Here is a 25,490-nt window from a genome sequence, read left to right as displayed (position 1 = left end):
CGCCCGCGCAGGCTGGCGGCCCGCCAGGGAGCCGGGCGGCGCGCCCATCTCGCTGCTCTGTGTGCCTCGGCGGGCGCGTCGCTCGGTGCTCGCTTGCTCAGGCCTGCGGCGGCGGCGGCGGCGGCGGGGGGAGGAGCGGGTGGGGGGATGCTGGTTGCCGCCTGAGCCGCTGTCCCGTGCGGACCCGTTCGGTCTAGGCCGGTCCGGTCCGGTCGGGTCGCGTCCCGCCGCGCCTCCCGGCGCCGCGCAGGCGGGCATGGGGCTGGGCTCGAGCTCCGAGGTCCCCGACGGCGGCGCCGAGGGCTTCCACGTTCACGGGGTGAGGCGGCTGCGGCCAGACCCGCGGCGCGGGGGCTTCGCCGGGCCCCGGGCGGGGAGGGAGCGCGAGGGGCGGGCGGCGCTGAGGGGAGCGAGGCGGCGGCGGGGCCGGGGGTGGCCCGGCGGGGCCGAGCGGGCGGGTCGGGTTCCTCTTTCCCGCGGCGGCTCGGGCAGGCCGAGCCCCCCGCCCGGTGCGAGGCAGGGCGCTCGGCTCGGGGCCCGCGGGCCTGCCCGCCCCCGCCGCGGGCTCCGTGGCCCCGCTCCCGGCCCGCACCTGTTCGCTCCCGCCGGGGAGCTGCCACGATGGCAGGGGAGGAGCGGCCATGCCGCCCACTCCCGGGAGGCTGCCGGGTACCGCCCGGCGCGGCCTCACTCCCCTCCCGTCCCCGCGGCCGGCGGCGTTCATCGGGCTCGGGCCCTTGGCCCGCTCCAGCCGGTGTTTTCCAGAGGGGCTGTTTCTCACAAACGTTGCATGTAGAGACAAACTTACTATAATCTCATCTCTCTGGCATGTTGTCTGCACATACGTTGGTTTAAACGTGTGACTTGGGATTTAAAAGATAGGCAGGGGTATTGCTGATAAGTTATAGCTATTGCATACATTATCTTGTCATTTATTTGGTTGTTTTCTTTTCTGAACAAGAGTAGGAATGTTGTTGCCACGTGCTGCCTTCCAATCCATTGGCAGTTCATATTTCTTAACATCACAAAATCACAGAATCACAAAATAGCTGGGGTTGGAAGATGATCTTCAGAGGTCATCTGGTCTAACCCCATTTCCTCAAGTAGGTTGCCCAGGACCATGTCCAGGCAGGTTTTGAATGTCTCTGAGGATGGAGACTCCACAACCTCTCTGAGCAACCTGTTCCAGTGGTCAGTGCCCTCTCACAGTGAAAAGGCATTTTCTTATGGAAATGAAATATGCTGTATTTCAATTTGTGCTTTTTGCCTTCTGTCGCTGGGCACCACTGAAAAGAGTCAGGCTCCATCCTCTTGACACCTTCCCTTTTGATACTTGTATACATTGATAAGATCCCCTATCAGTCTTCTCTTCTGCAGTCTAAACAGGCCCAGCTCTCTCAGCCTTTCCTCAAAAGAGAGATGCTCCAGTCCCCTAATCATCTTTGTAGCCCTTTGCTGGACTTGCTCCAGTAGCTCCATGTCTCTCTTGTACTGGGGAGCCCAGAATTGGACGCAGTACTCCAGATGTGGCCTCACCAGGGCTGAGTAGAGGGGGAGGATCACCTCCCTCGACCTGTTGGCAACACTCTTCCTGATGCACCCCAGGATACCATTGGCCTTCTTGGCCACAAGGGCACATTGCTGGCTTATGGTCAACTTGTTGTCCACCAGCGCTCCCAGGTCCTTCTCCACAGAGCTGCTTTCCAGCAGGTCAACCCCCAACCTGTACTGGTGCATGGGGTTATTCCTTCCCTGTGTTGAATTTCATGAGGTTCCTCTCTGCCCATCCCTCCAGCCTGTTGAGGTCCCTCTGAACGGCAGAGCAGGCCTCTTGCGTATCAGCTGCCACTCGCAGTTCTGTATCATCGGCAAACTTGCTGAGGGTGCCCTCATCCCATCGTCCAGCTCATTAATGAAGAGGTAAAACAGTATTGGCTCCCTCAGGGGGCATCACTACTGACTGGCCTCCAACTGGACTTCATGCCGCTGATCACAACCCTCTGAGCAGGTCAGCCAGTTTTCAATCCACCTCATTCACTGCTTATCGAGCCTGTACTTCATCAGCTTGTCTATGAGGGTGCTATGGCAGACAGTGTCAAAAAGCTTACTAAAGTCAACAACATCCGGTGCTCTCCCCTCATCCAGTCATGTGTGTTAAGGGTCCTCTCAAGCCAGTTGTGTTTAGGGTCCCAGTATCCTTATGTAATCTGCTTCATCTATCCCCTCAACTGAGTTATTCAATCAGGAAAATCCGTAGGTCATGAAACACTTCCTTTTTTTATGTTAAGTGTAACATACTGCTTAGCTGTCTGTATTGGAAGGTGATTGAAGATTTTCACGACCACAGCGTGCAGGAAATGAAGTCAGTTTTTTCTCCAGGGAGTGCGTACAACAGCACTTTCAATACAGTGTCATTCTGACACCAAGTACTGCAGTTCTTTGTTGCTGACAACTTCATATGGAAATCTGCATGGCCTTTACACACCTGCTGAACAAATCTTCTGAGCTCCATAAACTATTGCTGCACAATAATTTTTATTCATTTCTTTTTGTGTACATTTTAATCCTTGAGCTTGTGTTCCATGATAGTTTCATTGTAAGGCTTCTTACACTTGATTTAGAACAGGAACAGTTCTTTATACCTAAACGTTTTACCTTTAGGTTGAGTCAGCACAAACTGGCTGCTTGCCATTGATACAATTTAGGACTGTGGTGAAAGTTACTGATTTCTACTCAAATTGTGGTAAACAGTGGTCTGTCTTGACTATTTAATAATAAAGCATGTATTTCTGCTTCATAAACTTCTGCTAATATTTTATTATTTTTTATTTTTAAACTTACATAGACAGTTTGTCAGGAAAAGCTCTAATATAGATGCGGCTTTACTTATTTAAAGAAGAAAGGATTATAATGATATTTTACCTTGTTACCAAACTGCTTTAAAGTATGTATAGCTCTGAGGGAATGGTGGACTTTGCTAGCCATGATCGTCTTAGTTTGGAGGCTGTCCAGGTTGTAGCTTAGTATTTAGAGTGTGGGATGGCTTTCAGGCCTCAAGTATGTTATAGGTTATGGGCTGTATTGCCGAATTTGCAAAAAAGTAGTAGCAAAGTCACAACCGATGCAAATTTTTAGCGTGTTTGCAATGGCTCTGTTAATATTATGTTGCTTTGTTAGCATACTTCTAAATGGATACACTCTCATATACCCTCTATATATCAAGTTTTGCATAATTTTTATATTAATATTTTTTTCCCCCAGTGTGAACTACATTTTAATAGGTATTCTCTGTATTTCTGTATTGTGTCTGTGTGGTGATAACTTGTTTGTATTGAAATGGAGACATTGTGACTCTTATGTGAAACTTTTCTTAAAAACTTTTGTAAGTTATGGCAAGCTCTTATTTTTGGCCAGTACTTGTAGATATCCATGTGTTTGTAGCGTACCCGCTTTGGTGTTCCTATTCTAAGGTGCTGTGGAATGTGGTAATCTGTGCTTATGGAAAAACTGGATGGCTGTCATATAACCGGGGATTCTTAATGTGCTCAAGCAATTAGTAGAGTGTAAGAAAATCCTGAACTAACTCTTTGAAAACTAAGCTCTTCTCCAAAGTGCTCAGTGTTTAATAATTCCATGCTGTGCACTCTGCATCACAATGTGTCTTGTACAGTAGTTCACAAACTGTCTTCTGCAGCTTAATTTGGACACTTGTTGTTAGTAACACTATAAAAATAAAATCACAATGCTGGACCACTTCCCAAGATCTCTTATTTGATATCGCATCTCTAGTTCAATTCAAAAGTAGATGTTGAATTAAGTGTAAAGATTAATACTGTCACTTAATGTAACCACAGATTAATGTTCAGTAAAAATAAAATGTACACTTTGCAGGTTCAAGAAAACTCTCCAGCTCAACAAGGAGGATTGGAACCTTTCTTTGATTTCATTATTGCAATAGGACACACTAGGCTTGTAAGTCTCAAATGATTTTTTTTCTTCTGAATAAAATACAGTATTGTACTGATGAAAGGTGGAAGAGAAAGCTGTTGCAGTAGAGAAAGCTTGTCATATTGGACATCACATATGGTGTTAAAAATATAATATAAAATTTAGTGATGTTTAAAATACTCTCTGATTGTCTGGATTCATATCCGAGGAAAAGACTTACCTATCGCTAGTCACCCTGACTTCCTAGCAGACTAATATCATGAATGTTATGTTAACTTACTTATGCATACTTTCCGCCACAAGGCGAATATTGAAATGGTGAGTCAGCGGTAAGAGCTCAAAATTTGTTTAAACAAACTTGTTTCAACACTTGATTAAAACAAACAAAAAAAATCATTAACAAGGGGAAAGGTGCCACGTGGCATTGTCTGTTTAAGCTTTAAGACCAGGAACATAGTTCCTGCATGGTGAGTTATGAAAGAAGAGAACTGAGTAAATTTCAACATACTCTTTGTTTAAAAGGGTCTCAGTTTTGACTATATGTCTCATCCTAGTTACATACCAGCTGAATTCTTTAGTTTTGCCTTGCTTTTATTAGTGTGCATGTCTCTCTGGAAATGATCATTGTAGTGGCAGATTCCAGTGGAGGATTAGTCAGTCTAGGCTAATACCTTACAGAAATAATGATAGTTCTCTAAAGTGTTCCCAAATATTCTGTCTTTTCACAGTCAGATTGCAGTGACTCTAAGTGATTATTGAGTAAGGAAAAGAATTAGAGGCATGAAATAAAATGTTGCTGCTTATTGTTACTACTACATAGTTGAGGTCTAATATTGCTGATGTTATTTAATAGTAATTATAAAGAGTGGGAGAATATGTGCTGAAAGTGAGTAAGAGAGATTAGTAATATAAAAGGACACGAGCTAACACTACTGACTTTTTTTTTTTTTTTTTTTTAACAAAAAGTTGAACTGTTGGGACTGTAGAAGGCAGAACCTAAACTTTTGACTGTCATTGGTTCTTAGTTCAGCCTCTTCCAGGCTTAAAATCTTTGTGTTACAGGTGCAACTAGAAATAATGTTAACAATATACCTCTTTCTGTGCTCTATAGAATAAAGAAAACAATATGCTGAAAGATCTGCTGAAGGCAAATGCTGAAAAACCAGTGAAGCTGGAGGTGTATAATATCAAAACAATGAAAATAAGAGAGGTGGAGGTGATCCCCAGTAACATGTGGGGAGGGCAAGGTCTTCTTGGTGCCAGCGTGAGGTTCTGCAGTTTCCAGGGAGCCAATGAACATGTGTGGCATGTTTTGGTGAGACAGAATTCTTTGCTTGTCCAGCAAATTGCTAAGAACAGAATGTAAATTGCTATTTCAAAACTTCTCCAAGATGTTAACATATATCGTTCTTTCACAGGATGTTGAACCTGCGTCTCCTGCAGCTCTAGCTGGTCTGCAGCCATACACTGACTACATTGTTGGATCTGATCAGATTCTTCAGGAGGTAGGGGGTGTGTTCCTCTAAGTAGTGATGTTCTTCATACCTGCCAAGGGTACACTGTATTTTATTTTTTTTAATGTGATTGTGCACACAGCAAGTGTATGTGGATAGTCTCTTTTGGGAGGTTGATATTTATGGTAGACACTTTATGACAGAGGTAAACGTTACTTTTTTTTAATTTGTCAATAAAATAAGTTGCTCTTAAAGATCAAACTACACTAGTGATTTTTGATCTGTCTTTGGGTTTTAGCATTGATCACTTAATCTCATTTTGAAGTAAATAAAAATTAAATTTTGTTCCAGCCCCTTGCCTTACAGATTTGAGTTGAATAACTCTTACTTTTTTTTTTTTCTCCTTAGTCAGAGGATTTCTTTTCACTGATTGAATCCCATGAGGGGAAGCCGCTGAAGTTGATGGTTTATAACACTGAAGCAGACTCCATTCGAGAGGTAGTTGTGACTCCCAATGGAGCTTGGGGTGGAGAAGGAAGGTACTGATCTGCGGTCAGTCGCTGACTGATGACAGGTTATACACTCACTGTAAATGAGCTCCTGTTAAGAGTATTGTCACTGATCTTAGCTTTTTGTTTTCAAGTTAAGCCTTGTTTTCCTACATTTGTCGCATAAAACTGTTCTTTCAATAAAAAAAGGTGGCTGAGAATTATGAAGACATGTTCTGGATCTAATTCTGTTTGAGTTGAAACCAATGGCAAAACATATGTTGACTTTCCTGGTAACAGATTTACTAGCTATATTCTCACAGTCAAGCATTCCAATAGAGCAAGAACAAAATCCAAACCAAGTCAGAGTGTATATTTTGTAAAGGTCATTGGAAATAAATCAACTGAAAGCTGAGCTAGGTATACCTAAGTGTCAACTGCAGTGCTCCTTAAGTATCATAACGGAAATGGTTCTTGCAGATAGCTTTTTCTTACTATAGATTAAGTACTCTAAAATTCTATTATCCTTTGTTTTAAAGAGTCAAAATTGAAAACACTTACAGCTTTGATCAGAATACCTTTTTCAAGACTTGTTCTACTTTGTTTCCACAGTTTAGGATGTGGTATTGGATATGGCTATTTGCACAGAATTCCAACACAGTCTATAATACCAAAGAAAAAGCCAGAAAGCAAACCACCTTCACCCTTACCATCAGAAGCCAGAACTCCTGTACCATCTACTAATGGTTACACAGAGGTATGTAAGAAAACTTTCTTTCTGGCAAGTCCTCTGGAGTTGTATCCAAATTTTATACTTGTTAGAACATTCATAATACAATATATTTGAGTACAACATACAATTTTGCTTGAATGAAATTGAGTTAGGTGAAGGGCAAGTGAGAACTGATATTGCTGAGCAGCTGACAGGAAGGATAGCATGAGAGATTCCTTTTTTGCTCAGCTGTGCCCTTTATTTCCTCAAACTTGCAAGTGGTATTCTTTCATATTCTTCATTGTATTTGGGTGCAATTAGAGATATTCCAGTTACTTTTTCATCTGGGCGAGCTGAAATAAATTTTTGCCAAATACTTCTTGTTCTAAAGACCTGCATACTACAGCTGTATCAATGAATGAGAACCACGTTAGAAGAATCCCCTTCTTGCTAGGAAGTAAAATACATGTACAAGGATTTAGTATGGACTTTTCTAAGAACATACAGGCTTTGAAAGGGTACATTGGGGTCTGTCCTAATCAGTGACTTGAGTATCAGTTCCGGCATCACAGATTATCTCTGAATTGGTATACTTGGAGACTGAGGTGGAATGCGTTCGTAGGAAGGTCTTCTTCAGATGAAGCTTTTAGTATAAAAAAATTACTTTGATTTTCCTTCTTATTGTGTTACTCCAGACTCCATTATTGGCACCTGCTTCTCAGAGTGAAAACTCTGAAATAGTTATGAGCTTGGATCAGTCCACAGATCGAGAAATGAGCGGCTATTCACCAGAAAGCTCACTTTCTCCTCCTCCCCCTGTCCAGAGAGTTATGGATCCAGGTATGTGTGTGGTGTTCTTTTGTTGTTGTTTATTCCCCCTCTCCCCCCAGCAATTTCTTAGAGGACATCTAAGTAAACTAATAGAGTCTTAAACAAGTTTGAGACTTAAACACAGAACTATGAGCCTTGATGTTTCCATTGTGATTTTTGACTACAGTGGATTTCAGAGCTATAGAATTTTCATGCTGTGCACCTGATGAAGGTTAATGAAATCTGTGAAAGTCTTTCCACTGACTTCAGCAGATTTTTTTAGGTTATTATTTTATTTGCGTTTGGTGGGGAGGGGACTTCACTGTCTTCTGTTTGGATATAACACATCCTGTTGAATCTAGAATTTTGTACTGTATCTAAAGCAGTATTGCGATGTTCACTTTCTCCTTCAGGATTTCTAGACATGTCTGGCATTTCATTTCCTGAACTCACTGACTTAACAAAAGTGTCTGACATGTCTGCCGCCTTCAACATGCCAGCAGCAGACACTTTAGGAAGCACTGAAAAGTTAATGTCTAACAGCGAAGCTACTCCTTATTTTGGTAAGTGTATTCAACATTGCCACACCTCTGACCTGATCTCTAGAATGGTATCAATTAATGCCCAATCAAGTGTCATGCTTTTTGGAAATAAGCCAATGTTAAGAAACTTTCCTTTTAGCTGAAACATCAGAAAGGGGATTTGGCTAAAATGAGGTGGAAGAAATAATAGAATTCAGTTGTAGAAACAGGCAAAAACTGATAGGCATTTTTATATGGTTGTGGTATGTCGCTTTTATTCTTTAACTGAAAATATTGATGATCCAAATTAAACTGAGCTTAAAAGTATATATTTCTAAAATCAATGGCAATTTTTGTACTACAGGCTTGTTTTCACATTTGAAAAAGTGAAAACAAAATTGCAGTGTGTGAAAAGTGCAACTTTTCTATTTAGAAAGAAAATTCTTTCACCTTATGGATTCTGTTTCCTTTGAGAAGGGAGGCAGAAGGGTAAGAATTGTAACACTAAAGAAAACATCTGTAGCATAAGAACGATATAGACCAAATAGTTCATGGTCTCCTAAAATTTACTGTACCTCCAGAAATTCTGCATTTTGGGAGAACTGAGGTAACGCAGCTTATGTATTTCATCAGGAAGCGATGAGAGTTGTGGATCTGTGTTATGTGTCTAAGAGGTATTTCATTCAAGCTGAGGTTCTAGAAATACGGAAGCCAGAGCACTGTCCATCAGCAGGCTTTAATTTTTACAAACTATTTCTGTTTCCAGAGAATCCCACAGCCTTGGACCCTGAAGACTTAACCATGTATCCTGAAGGTTCAGTTAAGCAGCCTGAGTTGGACCAGCTAATACCTTCAATTTCATCTTTACCTTCTCTTGCTCTTCCTAATGAAATTTCTTCAAAAACAACACTAGGAACTGATCCGAACAACCAAGAAACAAAACTGCTCCTGAACAGTGCTGAGAGCTTGTTATCCACTACTCCATTAAAACCTGATGATGAAAAAGCATGTGAACAGAAAGAGGAAGCTGCACAAGATCAGTGAAAAGGACGCTGCTTTTGTTGCCAGACTGCCAATATGCTGTAATGCTACAGCTTGGAATATTTTTCTGATCTTGAGAGAACTACAGCCATTCTATTTTGTTAGTGTAGACAATATTATAAAAATATGTAAATTCATATGAAATACCTATCCTATTATCTTCTCCCATCATGGTTTGATTTGTGTTCAGACTTTGTTTGAATACTGTTCAAAATCAACGAATTATTCAGTTCTCTTAAAAGGAGAAATTAATGCAAAAACTATTTGGACACGGGTAAAGTTTGAACTTCTTGGATTAAAGTTTGGCTTACAGTTGCTCTTCAATATATTTTATGAAGGCATTCTGCCTGAATAGTGACCTTTAATGGTGACTTTCCCAGTATGTTTGATAGCATTTAAAAAGTTATTTTACAGCTTTGACTTGCTGGGAAAATTTGCTAATGGTTTGCCTCAGTTTGATGGATCTTGCGACTTTTAAAGCTCTCCCTGCTCCAAAATACCTTTATTCGTATTTATTACTCTGCAAACTTGTTTTTCTTGCTTTAGCCTTTCCTTTTGCTATAACAGTTATTCACATCTCTTCTAAAACTATTTTTGCAGGAAAGGAGGTAGTTTAAGTTTTGAAATTGCAACATATAGAGAGGACAAAATGGAGTGGGTGTGTTCTGTTACTCACTTTAGCTCTTCAGTGGATTATATGATAGTCTCACAGCTTAAAAAAATCAAGGGAAGAATGCTGGTGGTTGTTTGAAAATTAAGTTTATTAAAGTAAAGATGATTCAAGTCAATTCCATGTGAATTTAGGGTGATTAACCTTATAAACGGAGTTGAGCATGTCTTGATTTCTCTAGTAACAGAGGAATAGCTTTTATGGTTATGCTTTTCTATATCCCCAATTAGTATTTTTATAAAAATCATTACGTTTAAGGCACTGGAATGGAACTCACTGTGCAACACATCTATTGCTTCTTGGAGCTTTATTTTTTGTTTGCATTTGTCTTGAAATATTTTCCACCATTTGAACCTTTGTGTTACATGATTAGTAAGAAACATGTAACAATTTAAGAAACCTGAAGGTTTTTATACCCCTCAGGGCAGCAATTTATCATGGAATTTTAAACTGGTCGGGAATAACTTCACTATAGCTGATAGTTACTATGATCCTCTGCAGACTAAGAGAATCAGGTGCAATATTAGACATGTTTTAAGCTATAAGTTTGTAGGTTTATTTGGCACAATACAGTGTCAAATTCCCTCCTCTTCCCCTCACCCCTAATGCTTTTCTGCATCGAGCCTGATGAAGATTAGTGAACAGAATGACTGACTAGGCTAAAATATTGTAACAGCATGGGATGGGGAGTCTAGGTCACACAGACTTGCATGTGACAGCTCAGCTTCAGCAGAATGGTGTAGATGAAGCCATGAAACAAGGGACAGGTCTTCAGATGATATACTGTTGAATAAAAACTTTTCCTAAGATTTCTTAATCACTGCACTAGTCTTAACAGTGCGGTTAAGACTAGTGCAGTCTTAACACATAGCACACAGTAGCTTAGAAAAGAATGGCCAAAATATTTTCTTCCTCCTTAAAAGAATGAAGTAAGCACTAAATACAGGTGTTAATTATTCAGGAATTAAGAGAAGTCTAGTCTGCTAAATGGTCTGTAATAGCTACCTTTTTTTTTTTTTTCCTCCCCTACACTGCTAAAATAAATTTCGTCTTCTTCCCTTCCTCTAATGGACAGCTACATGTGCAAATAGCCAAAAATTAAGAATAAAGAATATGTAATTTAAGCTATCAGTAAGTTTTTGTTCAGTCTTGGAGCCTGATGACTGAAAACAACTAAGTGTTCTATGTTTTCTGTTTGCTCAGGACAGTTCCCTAGTACTCCACCTTTGTCAACACTATGTTTTTTAAGCTTGTGGCAGCTTACTTAAGTGATGCTGTACCCTAAGTACCCTTTAGAAATTTCAAAGCAGGAAATGTCCAAGTTCACATTTCAAATGTCACAGTAATAAAGAGCTTAACATTTATGGTACTCTCTGTCTAGCCTACTTTATGGCAATTGGTTCTTGTTGGGGGAAAAAATTGGTTCTCATAATGTCCAAAGAAAAATCTGTTTAATATGCGAATTTAGAGAACTGTATAGACCTTTAACCTCTAGCAATAGAATGCTGTATTCATGTAACATATGGCTGTACGACTTAAATGCTAAAAGAGTTAAGGTTTTTAACATCCTAATCAAATTCCTTATCTCTGACAAGTTGGAGAGTACCTTTTGAGATGGATGAAGCTGTACTACTTGGCACCACCTTAGAGCTTTAAGAGCTAAACTGAAATAAGGTGGAGAAGGGGAAAGCATTCCTTTACTGTGCAGTGCAGAAATGACAGAGCTGCTTATAAATTCTTCAGTTTCAGAATAAATAAAAAATAAGATTGCCAACAGCTCCTGTGAGTGGAAGGTACCAAGTCTTATGCTACAGAAAAATGGATTCACTTGTCCTGTTGGTGTGTCTGCTGCACTTCCTTCCTCCCATTGCTGCAAATACAGCAGGAGCACCATCCTGTCAGATGCAGACTGTATGCTGTAGACTAAGCTGGAGTATTTGTGATTATCTCATTCCTTAATTTGAGGAAATTCAGGAAGGGAATGATCAGAGGAAAGTCCAATACCAGCTGATACAGCTGGAAGAAGAGAAATATACCTCATAAGGCCTGTGAGGACAGGCCAGTTTGGAAATTAAAAAAAAAATAGTATTTTGTGCTGATCTGAGATAAACAGAATGACTAATTTTTAAGAAATACACTGCAATCAGGTGTAGTCCCAAACAGCTACTGCTTCCAAATACCTAGGAGGGGTTGTGTAGCATCCTGTTCGCTTAGGTAAACTTTGGGAGCACCTATTAAACCTGATGGTGATCTTCCTTTTGCAAACCCTGGAAGGATTATCTCAGCAGCAGCACGGTGATGGCAAAAAAGACAAAGGGACGATGTGGCCTGCGAATGTCCTACACTAATTTTACAGTGTGGAGGCAGCGCATGTCGAGTTAGACATTGCTTTGCAGCTCAGTAGGGCCACACAATATGATAATCTCTGTTAACATCAATGGCCAAGCCTGAGGACTGAATGTGGCAGATGATAAGAATCCCAGAGTGGCTCCCAGGTGCTCAAGCATTACAGCTGTGACCAGGCAAAACTCATGTCTTCATCTCCACTGAGACATGTCTCTGCTAAGCCTAATGAGTCAGAGCACCGGGGTGATGATGTGGTGCTCAGAGAGGCTGTGGAGCCTCTATCCCTGGAGATACTCTGAATTCTACTGGACATAGGTCTAAGCAACTTGATCTAACTTTGCCCCAAGCAGGACTAATGTCAGAGGCCTAGATCAAGTCGTCCCTTCCAAAACAAATCACTTAATTCTAATATGTACAGAACTAGGTGTAGGAGTGCAACCTTTCACCGACCAGTGGTCAGGGTTGGCATAAAAAGCAACTGCCCCATCTCAGAGGGGTAGCATGGTAACTTTGGGCAGCATAACCCTATACGAGGAATGATCCTAGCCCCCCCCCCCCCAAAAAAAAAAACAAACAAAAAAACATGCTATGGAATAAGTGTCCTGGAGATAAACATGCAAACTTTTTATAACCAACAGTATTGGATGCTAAGCTAATTCCATCATGAATGAAGATGTTTAGTTTCTTTAAGGTGAACAGCTCCTGGAAAGAGTTGTTGAAATACTAAATTCAAGCAGAGGTGACTTTTCTCTCCTTCTCGAACTTTCACAGCAGGCTTGCCCACTTACTAAAATCTGCATCCATCTGCTGACAGACTCGACTAATCTATGTTTAGAAGCTGCTAACCCAAGGTGCCATACTTGACTGAATGCCTCTTTGCTGTAACTGATAACGCTACAGTGGGAGAGGCTGCAACAATGAGCAGAGATCAAGACACACACGTGCGCACTGATGGGTTTGAATTATGCACTTTAGCTACTTGGAGTTCAGAATTTAATCTTTCTTAGTAAGGAAGATCTCATACCTTTAAAAGCATGATTCACATAGCACTAAGGACTACAGCACTAACTCGGGAAGTGTGAGACCTTGGCCAGGCACGCACCCTCTGTGCTTCTGCCCTCCAGCCTCATGAATTCAGCAGAAATGGAAAGCCTCACAGGGGCAAGTCTTTAATATAGAATTCCCCTCACAGCTCTTACCCCTCTCCACCTCCCCCTTCCTGGGCAAATGTTTTCTCTTCCAAGCAATAGCTCAAAATGAAAGACCTAGCTACCACTGCCGCCGGCTGCTCTTAAATGAAAGCAACTATTATTTACTCATCACATTTTATTTGACTGTGCTAATCTGGCACTTCCTGGGTATTGCCACTAATTCCTATACATACTCCCTCCTTGCTTTTGCCTTAAGCAAGTACTAATTTGCCTTGCTTCTGCTGCAACAGAAATTTCAAAGCAACTGTTTGGGTTAGGTTCCATTTCTAAACTATGTCAAGTAATATCTAGTCCCACAAAATAGACAGCTGGAACAGTGTCAAAATATCCTTGGAGACAGATTGGGCATTCCCAGGTCCAGTCACTAATGAGTACCTCTGATGTCAGCATGATGCCTGTACAAAGTGACTTTCTTCAATTTGTGTCTAAAAAGGAGGCAATAGCTTACAGGAAAGACCTCACCCCACATTGAAGAAAACTATTTTAGTCAATCACTTTCTTAGTAGTTAAGTTTGCATGTGCTTTTAACAGTTCTGTTACCTATTAGCTACCTGGGTGGTAACTCCATCTGGCTCTGTTCAGGAACCATCAGTGCACCTAGAGGTATAGATCCTGTGCTTAAAGATTGATTATAATTGTCAAGTTCAAGAAACTCTTGGGTAGAAGGTCTGAACCAAGTGGAACCTTTGTGAAAGAAAAATTAGTACCTAGGCATAATGTTGCACTGGCCGAAGAGCAGCGTAACCAGACTCATGACATAAGGGCAGGCCTATGCCTTCACCTTTGGTTAACACATCCTCTCTCCTTCCCAGGCATTTCCCATTCACTTTGGCAAACTGGCCTCTGCAGCTTCCCTCTCCCCCTTGAGTTAGCAACCGTCAGACCAACTTGATGAAGAGACTCTCACATTTCAGCTTTCTTATTTGAAACATGTGAAGGTTTTTCTTTGAGCAGTTCTCCAGTACTTTTCTTAAAATTGGCTGAGCAGTTTAATGTCAGTCCCCTCATTACCCATCCCACAGAATATGAACAATCAAACTAATAAATCCCAAGTCACTTTTTTGCCAGTGCTGGCAATGAGGTAGAACCACATTATCATCTCTTGCCCAGGGCTTGTTTCGAGTAATTTCTTAGCACTTCTAATAGTTAATTGCTAAATCCTTCAAGTACTTCTTCCCTTCCTAAAGTGATACTAGCACTTCAGCTATAACTGCTGAATCTAGCTCTTCTGTTTTCAGTGTTAACCCTAAGAGAAAGTCACCTGTTATTGGAAAATTAAATGTTTTTCTGAGTACGGATTATGCCACTAAACAGATTTACAAGTCCTTTTCAATATGAACTTGTAAATTAAGGAAACCTCTGCAAATCAATGGCCTCTCCTCCGATTCTGACAGACAGGAACTCTACTTTTAGTAATAATGCTCCAATGAGCTGTGATTGTATCTGGGAACACGTCTGGTCACTGAATCTCAGCACAAAGCTGCCTCCTCTTCGGAGAGCAGCCCTGTTGACAGTCCCCACAGCAGAGGCTTTGGGTGTTCTGTTTTCAGGATCATTTCCAGCATCACATAACCCAATCTTGGTTTCCCACTTGTCTCTTACAGTGCTAAACTTTCACATCCAGAAGACTCGGTGTCAGCATGGCTTGAGTCACCAGTTACTTACAGCAGGAGACTACTTTCCGATGTAGTACGTTGGCACAATGTATTTTTGTAGTACAGAAGGAAGCACTGCCTATGCAAACAGCTTTACTTGAGTACATTCTCCTCCTCAACAGGACCTCAAAGCTTGCATTTGAAGACCTGCATGCCCACCAAATTCTTACATTCAACCATATTACAAGATCTTCATCAGGGGAATTTGAAGGCACTGCAATTACTTGAGCCATTCCATTATTTGAGCCACCTTTGTAGTGCTTTGTAGTACAACCATTTAGTGGGATTGGTCCAATTTCTAAATTTGCATAAGTGATCCAATAGACAAAACAACTTTAAAATATTTTAACTAAAGCCTTTTATTCTATACAACTGTGAAACAGATCATTTACCCTTCTGGCATTGCAGACTCTTCTGTCAATCTTTCCTGAAACTGCAATTTTGGGATGGTTAGAAAAAAGAAAAGTTAAGACCTTGGCCGATTTCAGACAAAATAACTGGGAGCAATTACAATGTATACAAAGAGATAGCAAGACAACCGGGGGGGAAAGAAAAAAGTGTCTATTAGAACAAAGCATAGACCCTTGCTATTAATAAATACAAGTCAGGACAATTTATCAATAGAAATTACAATTCTGTTCAACAATTTAATTCACAAATATCACTAAAAATGTGCCATTATAGCACAATTGTGTCAAACTGAGTATACACAGAAATGGGGTTTAAAAACTGAAACTGACTCTTCCAAAAGATGGGAAAAAGACATGCTAGCTTAATTCTGAACCATATTTTCTTGTTTAAGCAATGAGTTTGTTTCGCTAGGTTAAGAGTGCAGAAGGTAATGATTTGAATATTTTTCAAATAAAATACAATGAAAAATATTTTACTTTGTTTGACCAATACAATCCCAGTCATATAATCTATTGGGACTTTCTTTAGGCCTCAACCTAAATCTTGATAGCAAGATACAGGAAGGGCAAGAGCATATGTCTCCTGAAGAAACTCGAATAATATACTGCCCTTTGAAGGCACTTGTGCTTCTGCTTCAGACAAGAGTCATTTTTACACAATTTCTTTATGAGGATTTGTATTTTTCTTCTGGATACAAATGGTTTTCTGGGACAGTCCCACATTTTCTCACCAAAAGTTGAAATGTCTTTACCCCCTCCCCCCAATAAGTTAAACTCTATAAAAGACTACTATGAGTCTATGACAGCCATCGATTTTTAGAAATAACAGTGAAAAGAAGATCTGCATACATCTATAACAAAAAACCCTGCATATAAAACTTTGGAAAAAAAGGAATATGTATTTTTATATCATGGATATGAAATCTGCTGTGGAGTTTTTAAAGTTCAACATTAAACATATGAAGTTATTTTCAGAATAGTCTGAAGTTTTAACAAAATGTCACATAAGTTTAGAGCACAGTTACCAGAAATTCTGACTAGCGTGTCTTTAGAACAACTAGGACACAGTGCAGGAAGTAGTTATGTGTATTTTTAAAAAATTTCTTAAGTTGCTGCAAAGCATGTTTACTTTATTATGATGCACAGCATCACTGGACTGACCCTGCTACAACATTTATCTAGTGTTCTTATTCTGCATGTCAATAGCTCTCTAAAGCAACATTTGAGTTGCGGTACTAAAACAAGTCTATTGTTAACCCTTCACTTACAATTAAATGGGCCAGTTCTTTCAAGTATGCAATAGCTGTTTCTGTTGTGTTTTTTCCAAATTTCTTTAAGTGGCAGAAATGTTTGAGTAACCTGTGAAAAACCACTGTAGGTACTTTATGAATGGAATGTACTAAAAATACCTTGCGTGCAGTTCTGAATTATGTTGTGAACACAGCAACTAATATGGCCAAAACTGTTTCATATCAAGCGTGAGCAGATGAGGATATAATGTTCTGGAAAAACAAAAGCCAAAAGGAGGAAGCAAAAGTCTGCACTGGATTATCATCCATTCTCTGTACACCTCACACAACACGAACCACTCGGGGACTTCCCATCTCATTGGCTGAGACTAGGACAGACTTTAGTTTAAGTCATATAGATTTTTTTTTCCTCTATATTACAGATCTATTAGTCACTTCAATTAAATGTATACTTTCCGTCCATACTGAGTCATTAGAAGTCTCATCTACCTTAGGGGTTCAGTGGGCTTCTATAGTACTACTCTTGGAACCAGTACAGTATGGTCAAGTAAATGAGTAACCATTTGAGTCCACCACTCCCTTCACGTTGATTTCTGGCGATAATGAAGCGTCAGATCACCACCACTCTTCCAAATGAAGTGCTTTACAGTTCGAAGGTCCATATTCGGATCTAAAACCTGAACAGTAAGAATTCACCTTTTATTCTACAAGTCTGCTGGATTGTCAGAAATTCAAAGATAAAACACCTTGGCTGTGCAAGACACTTCTATAGTGAATTGGCATCCAAGACAAACGATACAAAGGCTCAGATTTTTCAATTAGCAAGTAAATCTGTAGGTAAATAACATTACTGAAAGGTCTTATTAATGTAACATACAACTTCATATAACAACCATCCCCTCAATATTTAACCTTCACACAAGCAACTGTCATACTGAGAAGAACACTTCCAAACAAATCACAAGGCTTTTTTATTCAGCTCTGCTTTATGTGTCTCAGTGCTCATCATGCCTCACATACTTCCAGAAATGTATGCTACAAATAACTTTTCAAAATAGGTGTTGTAGCTTCCGTTAGAATCATCACCAGGAAAATGTTGTAAGTCTGTTCCAGAAACAGCTAAGTTTGGTGTAACTTTGCGCACCTGTGCAGCTGCATGTCTTGAGTTTGTTATTACACTTACTATACAATCCCTGGTTTTGGAAAAATTCTAAACTTTGCTGAAAATGTAGAATTAGAAACATGCAAAAAATGCTAGAAATGTTCTAAAAATAAACAACTTGCTCAGCTATTTAATCTGAGTTGTACTGCAGAGAATTATGATGATGGCTTATTTCATGAGTATTCTGATTGAGAAGAGGTTTAGAAGACATACAAGAGCCCAAATAGGAGGACTCATTTGTTCAGTATAAAATTTGAAGCGTTATTCTAAAAATACTCCACTGAACATAATTAGAGAACTGTAATATCAGACTAAGAGCTACTTAATAAAATTCCATAGAAGTTCTTAAGTCCATATGTTGTGTCAGTATAAGTAAATAATCCTAGAAAGGCTACTTCTCAGAACCAGTGAAATAGGCAAACTGTATAAATTCTTTGATCCAGCTATCTGCAACTGTGTGAACTTGTGCTGGCAGTCAGTTAATATGAGGTCAAAACACTCCCTTAGTTTCAAAGGGAAGAGTTTATCTATAGCATATTTCAAGATCAGTATTCAGAAATTCACAACTGATTCATCATTAAACACTGTTTTTGTTCAGAGGCTAGAACACTTGAGTAACTTACCTGATCCTGGCACAGAAGTTCAATCTTCTCTTCTGCTAACACAGCAATATCTTCCTCTTTTTCTTGTTCTCCTGCTTTTTCATTATTGGAAGAGCTAGTTGTCTGAGACTCATTATCCAAGTTTATGATTTTCTCATAAACATGTTCCATCACTTTTCTCACCTGAAGCATATCACTTGCTGACAGTCGATCTCTATATAAAATAAGCAAAGGTTGCCAGAAAAAACAGAGCAGCCAGATTTCTTATCTTCACAATACCCTATACGTAGCAAACCACACAAATATAAAAGATAACTTGTTATTAAATTTATTATATTATAAGGAGCTTATCGGGATCATCCAAAATACTGCATGACATAACAGCTACTGATCTGAAAATTTACACAGAGAAAGGGGACTCAAAGTGATAAGTTATTTTAAAAACAAACTTTCAATTAAGAGTACTGTACACAACCCTCATTCTTTCACTAGAAAAGGGATTACTGAGAACTAGACATTCATGAAAAATACCCGGAATTGTTGCAGATAAACGGTAGGTATATTGTCCACAAGACTGACTTCATATCTGAGGACTTGTATTGATTTCTGACCTATGCAGCCCACAGTTGCAGCTAAGGTGATGGGCAGACTACCTTGCATTCCCTACTGTGAGGTTTCATACCGTTTCCTTGGCAAAAGCCATTACTGATCACTGTTAGAAACAGAAAACATGACCGAGTGTAAAATGGTGGGTCTGAAGAGTTTAGCAATCTATACATTCTTTTGTTTTCTGATGAAATACCATAAGCATCGGATACTAAGTCAAACTTCAGTATTTAGTTCTTAGCACAAATGTAAGCAACTGTCTATTAAAACAGAAAGGCTCTTAGAGTTTTTCCAAATATTCTGATATAATCCAGTATTTCAGAGTGTTGCTGCTTAATAACTTGAAACTTTGTTCTATGAATTCATCAAGCACAATGCGATTCTCTTTGGCAAACTGGTTTTTTGAGCTTGCTATTCTCTTATTGCAAATTTGAGAGTCAAATATGCATTACTTACTTTTTTAGAGTTTTTGCCCCTGAAGATGAATGAGGTTGGAGGTAGAAGGGAATCTTATTGAATTTGGGCATATTTTTCTAGAAGGAAACAAATTTAAAAAGTGATAAATTTAGAGTGAACTGTTATCACTTCCTATTTCCTCCAGCTGTGTGTGAAGTATATTCAGTTCCTAATTACCAAAACCAAGAGAGATTTTCAGTCAACAGAACTCCCATAAACAACTTCCAAGTTAGTCATACTCCTGAGACGCTCCAATCTAGAAGATGCACATATTATATCTAGCCTTTTTATATAGATTATAGTTAATTTCAAAGGAATTTAGGAGGTATCAAGAGACTACAGCTATAGGAAGAGTACTCTGTTACCTGGCTCCACACTTTAAAAGAATACAGACTGTACACATTACTTTGAATTCCTTCTCTAATAATTTTTGTCAAAAGAAAGCAAATAAAAAGCTTAACTGGCCATACTAAAAATAATGAGATGCTCAAGGAATCTGAAATACCGTCCTCAAGAGCAATTATTTTAAAGTACAATATATGAAGGCACAGAGTAAAGATTTAAAGTGTCATTTCAGATTGAGTGTAGTTAAATAATTTGTAGTTCACCTAAAAAGAGAAAAGCAAAGCAAAAGCTATATACGTGACTTACATCCACAGTGATGTCAATTACCCATTGTGGCACGGTTTCGTTTAGAAGCATAGATTCAGTTTCACCACCTGAATCCCGACATAATAACCTAAGACACACAGAAATAAGTTTTGTGAATGAGAGAGTTAAGCGCGAGGCAACCAGTAACTGTTACGTATAATACAAAAAAAAAAAAAAAAAAATCAGGAAGGGATCTGCCCTTTTAACAGACAGGGAGCTTGAACCTGATTAGCCGACCCTTTAGGAGATCAAACATATTAGTGATCAGATATTTCCTATAAAGACCAGGAAAAGTAGTTGCAAGAGGGCAGATCCCTAAAGCAAAAAGGAGGAGAAGCATCTCGGATGACTGTAAGTTACAGCACAGAGAGGAAAAAAACTACTTTGCTCATGGTTTACAGAAGTTGTGTGATGAAGTAAAAAAACTATTTGGAGAACAGGACAGGCAACTGGCATATGGCAGTTCTTTTCTGCTTAGGAAAAAAAAATCGGCTTTGCCTGGAAAGCATCTGCTAACATCTCATCAAATGAAAATGAAAAGACTAAAACTAATTTTAAGAAATGTGCACATAAAATGGTGAACACAGCCACACGCGTGTGTTTCAGGATTCCATATTAAATTGCTTTTAAATTCAAGCTCATTTTGGTTTTAGAAATGCTAATCAAGTATTTTACTGGAGACTTCGCAAGCCAGTTTTTAGGTCCAATGTGTGTGGCTGGCTGCCTAAAACAATGCCTTATACAGCTTGTTCTTAAGAAAACACTGAAAAGACCTAAGGTCTGCCAGCACAGAACGGACGCAAAGATTAAGCCCCAGCTACAATGTAAATACATTGATAACTGCAGAGAAAGTTCAGTTTTCAAAGCTGAAAAAAGTAAGTTTATTTTACTGATCAACTCCTGGATTGAAAGATGCAGAGTTTTGGAGCCTATGCTGGCTGGGAAACAAAAACGTAAACCAAACTGGAATCCCCATGCAAGTTTAAAATCCACTACATTAATAAATATGAAATGCTTTGTAGTATCTGAAAACTTGGTATTTGTTTTGCAGTGCTATTAAACTTTCTATGATATATCATATACCAAAGTCATGCTTTTCAAAGTAAAAAAAACACAAAAAAACCCCAAGGATAATCAGTATTTACACATTACAGTACATGTTACATTACAGTATTGAACCTCTGCTCCTACTTGCCAGAGCAGATAACCCTGGAGACCCACAGGCCACCAAGTATAATTCTGGGAGCAGGAACCAACTCCCTAGAGAGCAGGATCCTCTTTGTCCGAGTCATTAACGCTCAAAGACCAATGCAACAGACCCATAGTAAAAGTCCTATCAGAATCGGAAGTGGTATAATTTCATCCTAAAACAATGTTCAATCGAATGGTTTGCAGAAAGACGGCAACCAAGAAGGGCTCAGAGCTATAACGCCATGTAACAAAGAACTATTGCACAACCCTTAACGTTGTAAAACTCCGCAGCTTGTTGATGTTCAAACCCATACACTTATTTAGACAAAGGAAGAATGTCATTAACAGCTGCCAATTTTGTCTGCCAAGGGTGTGTCTTAATACTTTGATAACATTTCTTTCAACTTGCACAAAGAAGCGATTGCTTGGCCACTTAATTTACGCTTTTATGTTTTTATACCTGAACAAAGTGCGTCCTCCAGCCTCACCAAAAATAACTGGTGTATGTGGTGGCACTTGAAAGTATCCATTTCCTTTTTGTACTCTGTTCTCCTGCTCACCATTCACTGTTGAAAAAATATACACAACAGTAAGACTGCGCTAGGCCTTAAAATTTGATGTATATATAGACTAAAAAAAGTGTCTCTTCCACCTAGAGCTAATGAACTGAATAATTAAAACAAAAATTAAGCTTAGTATAAATAAGAAACCCCACATTTCCAACACATAGCAAAAGGAACTACAGAATAATGAATTCAGTACAGCTTTGTGGGAGATCTATTTCAAAGTCTTTAAGAAAAGGGAAGTAGAGATCATGAGCCAGTAACCGATTACTAGTTTTCTGCAGTTTAAGAGAATTACGAGAATCTGTGAAACAGAACAATACATGTATTGGAAATCAACTAAAAAGATTCTTCACTTTTTCTTTCCTCTTCTACACTGACAGTTCAGAACTCTGAAGGGCACTGCATAAAGCATCAGCTTTGCCCTTCTACCTGGATTTGCCAGATATCAGAACAGTAAACTAGTAAACCTTAGCCTCACACTTCCTTGAAGTTACTGCACTCTAAATTCAATATATTTGTAGCTAGTTCTAGCAGTATTGTCTTTAAGCACTGAATAACCAGATTCCACGTAAGATGCAAAAGATATAATTAAAAAAAAATAAAAGCCTTATTTATGCACCTGGTGAAGAGCACAGGACTTCTAGTCAGTCAGATATTTTGAAATACAAGATAGACACAGTTAGATGTCTTGCTTCCACTCAGCAAAGACCACCTCAGTTACGTTGCATCATCTAATTACTGAATTTGAACATTACGTTGAATTCAGGTAACACGATAAATTTAAATGGCATAGGCTCACGAGATGAATAATTCTTTAGTTGTCTTATCAGCAATAGATATAGTTAAAGAAAGGTCAGAAAAATCATATCAAGCAAAGAGCTCAAAAAGGAAAATCTAAGTCCATATTAGAAGGGGCAAATATGAAGCTGAAAATAGAGCAAGGGTAAATCCTATGGCTTGACAAATTTCCTCATAACGGTTCAACCAACATCTCATTGAAGCAAACAAACAAACAAGTGGATATTAAGTTCCCATCTCTTTTCACAATGTCCAAGAAATGCACTTTTTCTTCTTAAGCCGCTGGCCAGTGTCAGCTTCTTAATCTTTGCACTTTAAAAGCAAAATGAAGATTCTGATTCCGTTATTCACATTCTGAACGTTCCCCTAATCCATGATTATTCACACAAATTGGTAGCGTAGCATCAGTGTTCCAACAACGCAAAACTCTGCCCGTTAACACTTCTCTCATATTGTTTGGCTCTCAAGCTGTAGTCTTCTAATACATGTAAGTATGAGCATCAGCAAATTTGTCCAGAGAAGCCTGCAAAGTGCCATAACCCTATCCGGAGATCACTTTTGAAGGAAGAAAGGACTCTTGGCACAATCCTTGCCACAAAATGCCAAGATATTGCTGAACTTACAGTTCTGTTAATTGCATTATATGTAGAAAGCAGTAATTGCCACTCAAAGACAAGAATTTTCAGTCAACTCTGACCTGGGTTGAATTCATTTCAAAATAATCCAAGCTTCTGAGCTCTTTCGTTCTGTCAAATTTAGCCACTATCTTGCATTTTACACAACTGTGCTCTTTACCTAAGGCCTGATTAGACTTAGCATTATTACCTTAGAACACCACTATTTAAGATGGTTTTGTATAGACCTACTCCATGCATTATTTTAATATCCATTGAATATAATTATTTCCAATAAATTTTTATTTTTTATGGTTCATAATGCCTACAAGCAAATCAGAATTATGTCAAGAAAGTACTGACCAATGTCAAATAAATGAATTATTGCTCTTTGCTGTCATAATCTAGACTGTCTTTTCAGAGTCAAGCTTAATTTTGCCAGAAATTGTTTTTCATCAAGGCATAGAATTTCTGAAACTTCAGAATCATTCACCTATTTTCTTATGGAATAAAGTTCTTAATATTTTTGCTGGCATTTTTAGAAGGAAAAAGCTACTCAGCACATTTTAGTGCAAAGCAAACTTAAAAAATACTATAAAACATTAAAAACTATAGTACGCACTGAGACAGTTATAAAAAAGCATGTCCAGCTAGCTCTGTTCAAGAAGAAACAGATATATAAAAACATATGAACAAATCCTAAAACAGGAAAATACTAAAATACTAACCATGATTTATTTCGTTTTCTTCTTCATCCATTGGATTGATATGTGTTCTAGGCCAATACTCTAGAAGCGCTTGTAGTAGAAGCCCTCCAAGGTTTACTATGGAGACATTGTTACGCAAAACTATAGTTACATAAAAATCACAGGCACTGTAACATCCTACATTTCAATTCACAGCTAAAAACTTTCCATAAAGTCTGAGTAGTTCCATCCCCATAATGAACTGTTTATGGGCACAGACATTTGTGTATCACAAACTCAAAACTGCACACTACAATCTTTCAGTAAAAGCTAATTTTTCAAAAAGACTAAACTAAATTTTCAAAAATCATTACTCTAGAATCACTCATGATCTATAACATTCTTTAGATTAGGTAATAGTTCCAAGTTGAGGAATATTACTTTTTCCTTTTTGCTTCTTGAAGGTCAAAAGTCAAGTTAAACAGAAAACCTGAACACGATTGAAATATTTCAGAAAAAAAATTTTTGATTGGAGAATTCTCTGCAGAATTTAGTCCCAAGAAAATAATCCTCAAAGCCCAAGCAACTACTGACATATCTAACAATGGAATATTTTGTAACATAAATACTGGAATTTAGTCTGTGTATTTTTTTTTTTTGTCTCAATAAAACATTAATATTAGTTAAAACCTACATTTTGGATCAGAACCGTCTGGACTGCTAAATCCAGCATCCTTTGCTGAAACCCAAGCTGCAAAGCAGTCACTTTCATCCAAAGTAATTGTCAGCATCTGTTGGAAAAAGACCACCAGAAAGAAGAATGAAACACTTGTTTTGTATTAAACGACTCTATAATTTTACTTCGTGTACGCAGAAGAAACACTAAGCTAGAAATACAAAACAAAATTTCTTCACAAATGATAGTGTGCTTCATTTGCCAAATTACATTAATTCATAATTGGTATTGGTGGATTTAAACCACAACAAAAAAAATTCTGTAATGATGATACAGATTATTAAGAATGGAGAATTCGCTTACTTGCTGATCAAAAGGAATCAAACACATCAGGTAAACTATGACCGTTCTTCTAAACTTGTAACATATTAAGACCTTTGTGAACAAACAGTCATCAAAATTAGAACAACAGATTTAGGAGTTGTGTCTCACCCCAGTTTTTAAGTCTACTGAGAACCAGTTTGGCACATACACCATTTTAAATCTCTTCTTAATTTCCTCTTCAAAATCTACTTTCCCAAGGTCTTCAACTTTACATGCCTGTACATCAAAAGAAACACAGAAGTTTTTCAGTTCCAGGTAAAGCAAGATGAAGAAAAACTGCAACAATCAGGGACCAGACAGCAAGTCTCTCCCTTCCCACATGAAGGAGTGATTTTGCTAGGTTTCCTTCTGGTCCTACGTTCCTACCTACTACTTAGCCAACTAACAGGAGAAGTGGTAAGTTCAATCTCCTAGCATACTCCACAGACTACTAGTCATTGCACACTTTTGGGATATGTGGGTTCCTCAGCAGACTTAGGGCCTGGAACACAGGTTTCTCTTTTGCAGGCTAAACTTTTTATGTTATTATATTTAGCATTGGGCAGAGGTGGCCAATGGCCTCTACTGGCCTCTTCAAAATAA

General features: G+C 38.9%; 2 protein-coding genes across 3 annotated transcripts in view; one reads left to right on the top strand and one right to left on the bottom strand.

The window, feature by feature from the left end:
* Nucleotides 1-182: 182 nt before the first annotated feature.
* GORASP1 (golgi reassembly stacking protein 1) lies at nucleotides 183-11,013 on the top strand. Its single transcript, XM_067291980.1, has 9 exons — nucleotides 183-319; nucleotides 3,892-3,972; nucleotides 5,060-5,263; nucleotides 5,367-5,453; nucleotides 5,811-5,941; nucleotides 6,503-6,647; nucleotides 7,298-7,442; nucleotides 7,826-7,975; nucleotides 8,700-11,013. The coding sequence occupies exons 1-9, from the start codon at nucleotides 257-259 to the stop codon at nucleotides 8,975-8,977; spliced, it is 1,284 nt and encodes a 427-aa protein (XP_067148081.1). The 5' UTR covers nucleotides 183-256; the 3' UTR covers nucleotides 8,978-11,013.
* A 4,184-nt stretch (nucleotides 11,014-15,197) lies between these two features.
* Nucleotides 15,198-25,490, bottom strand: part of WDR48 (WD repeat domain 48) — a 28,378-nt gene continuing 18,085 nt past the window's right edge. For both annotated transcript variants that reach the window (XM_067291978.1, XM_067291979.1), the window contains exons 12-19: nucleotides 25,017-25,124; nucleotides 24,543-24,639; nucleotides 23,891-23,986; nucleotides 21,645-21,750; nucleotides 19,994-20,081; nucleotides 19,343-19,419; nucleotides 18,302-18,494; nucleotides 15,198-17,193 (exon numbers count right to left, since the gene is read on the bottom strand). In XM_067291978.1, coding sequence (XP_067148079.1) covers nucleotides 17,098-17,193; nucleotides 18,302-18,494; nucleotides 19,343-19,419; nucleotides 19,994-20,081; nucleotides 21,645-21,750; nucleotides 23,891-23,986; nucleotides 24,543-24,639; nucleotides 25,017-25,124 — 861 coding nt within the window. In that variant the 3' untranslated portion in view covers nucleotides 15,198-17,097. The remainder of the gene's footprint in view (nucleotides 17,194-18,301; nucleotides 18,495-19,342; nucleotides 19,420-19,993; nucleotides 20,082-21,644; nucleotides 21,751-23,890; nucleotides 23,987-24,542; nucleotides 24,640-25,016; nucleotides 25,125-25,490) is intronic.

The sequence above is a fragment of the Apteryx mantelli genome, chromosome 2 (genome assembly GCF_036417845.1).
Source record: "Apteryx mantelli isolate bAptMan1 chromosome 2, bAptMan1.hap1, whole genome shotgun sequence".
Lineage (NCBI taxonomy): Eukaryota > Metazoa > Chordata > Aves > Apterygiformes > Apterygidae > Apteryx > Apteryx mantelli.
The sequence above is the reverse complement of the archived record's forward strand: the minus strand, read 5'-3'. Positions and strand labels throughout refer to the sequence as shown.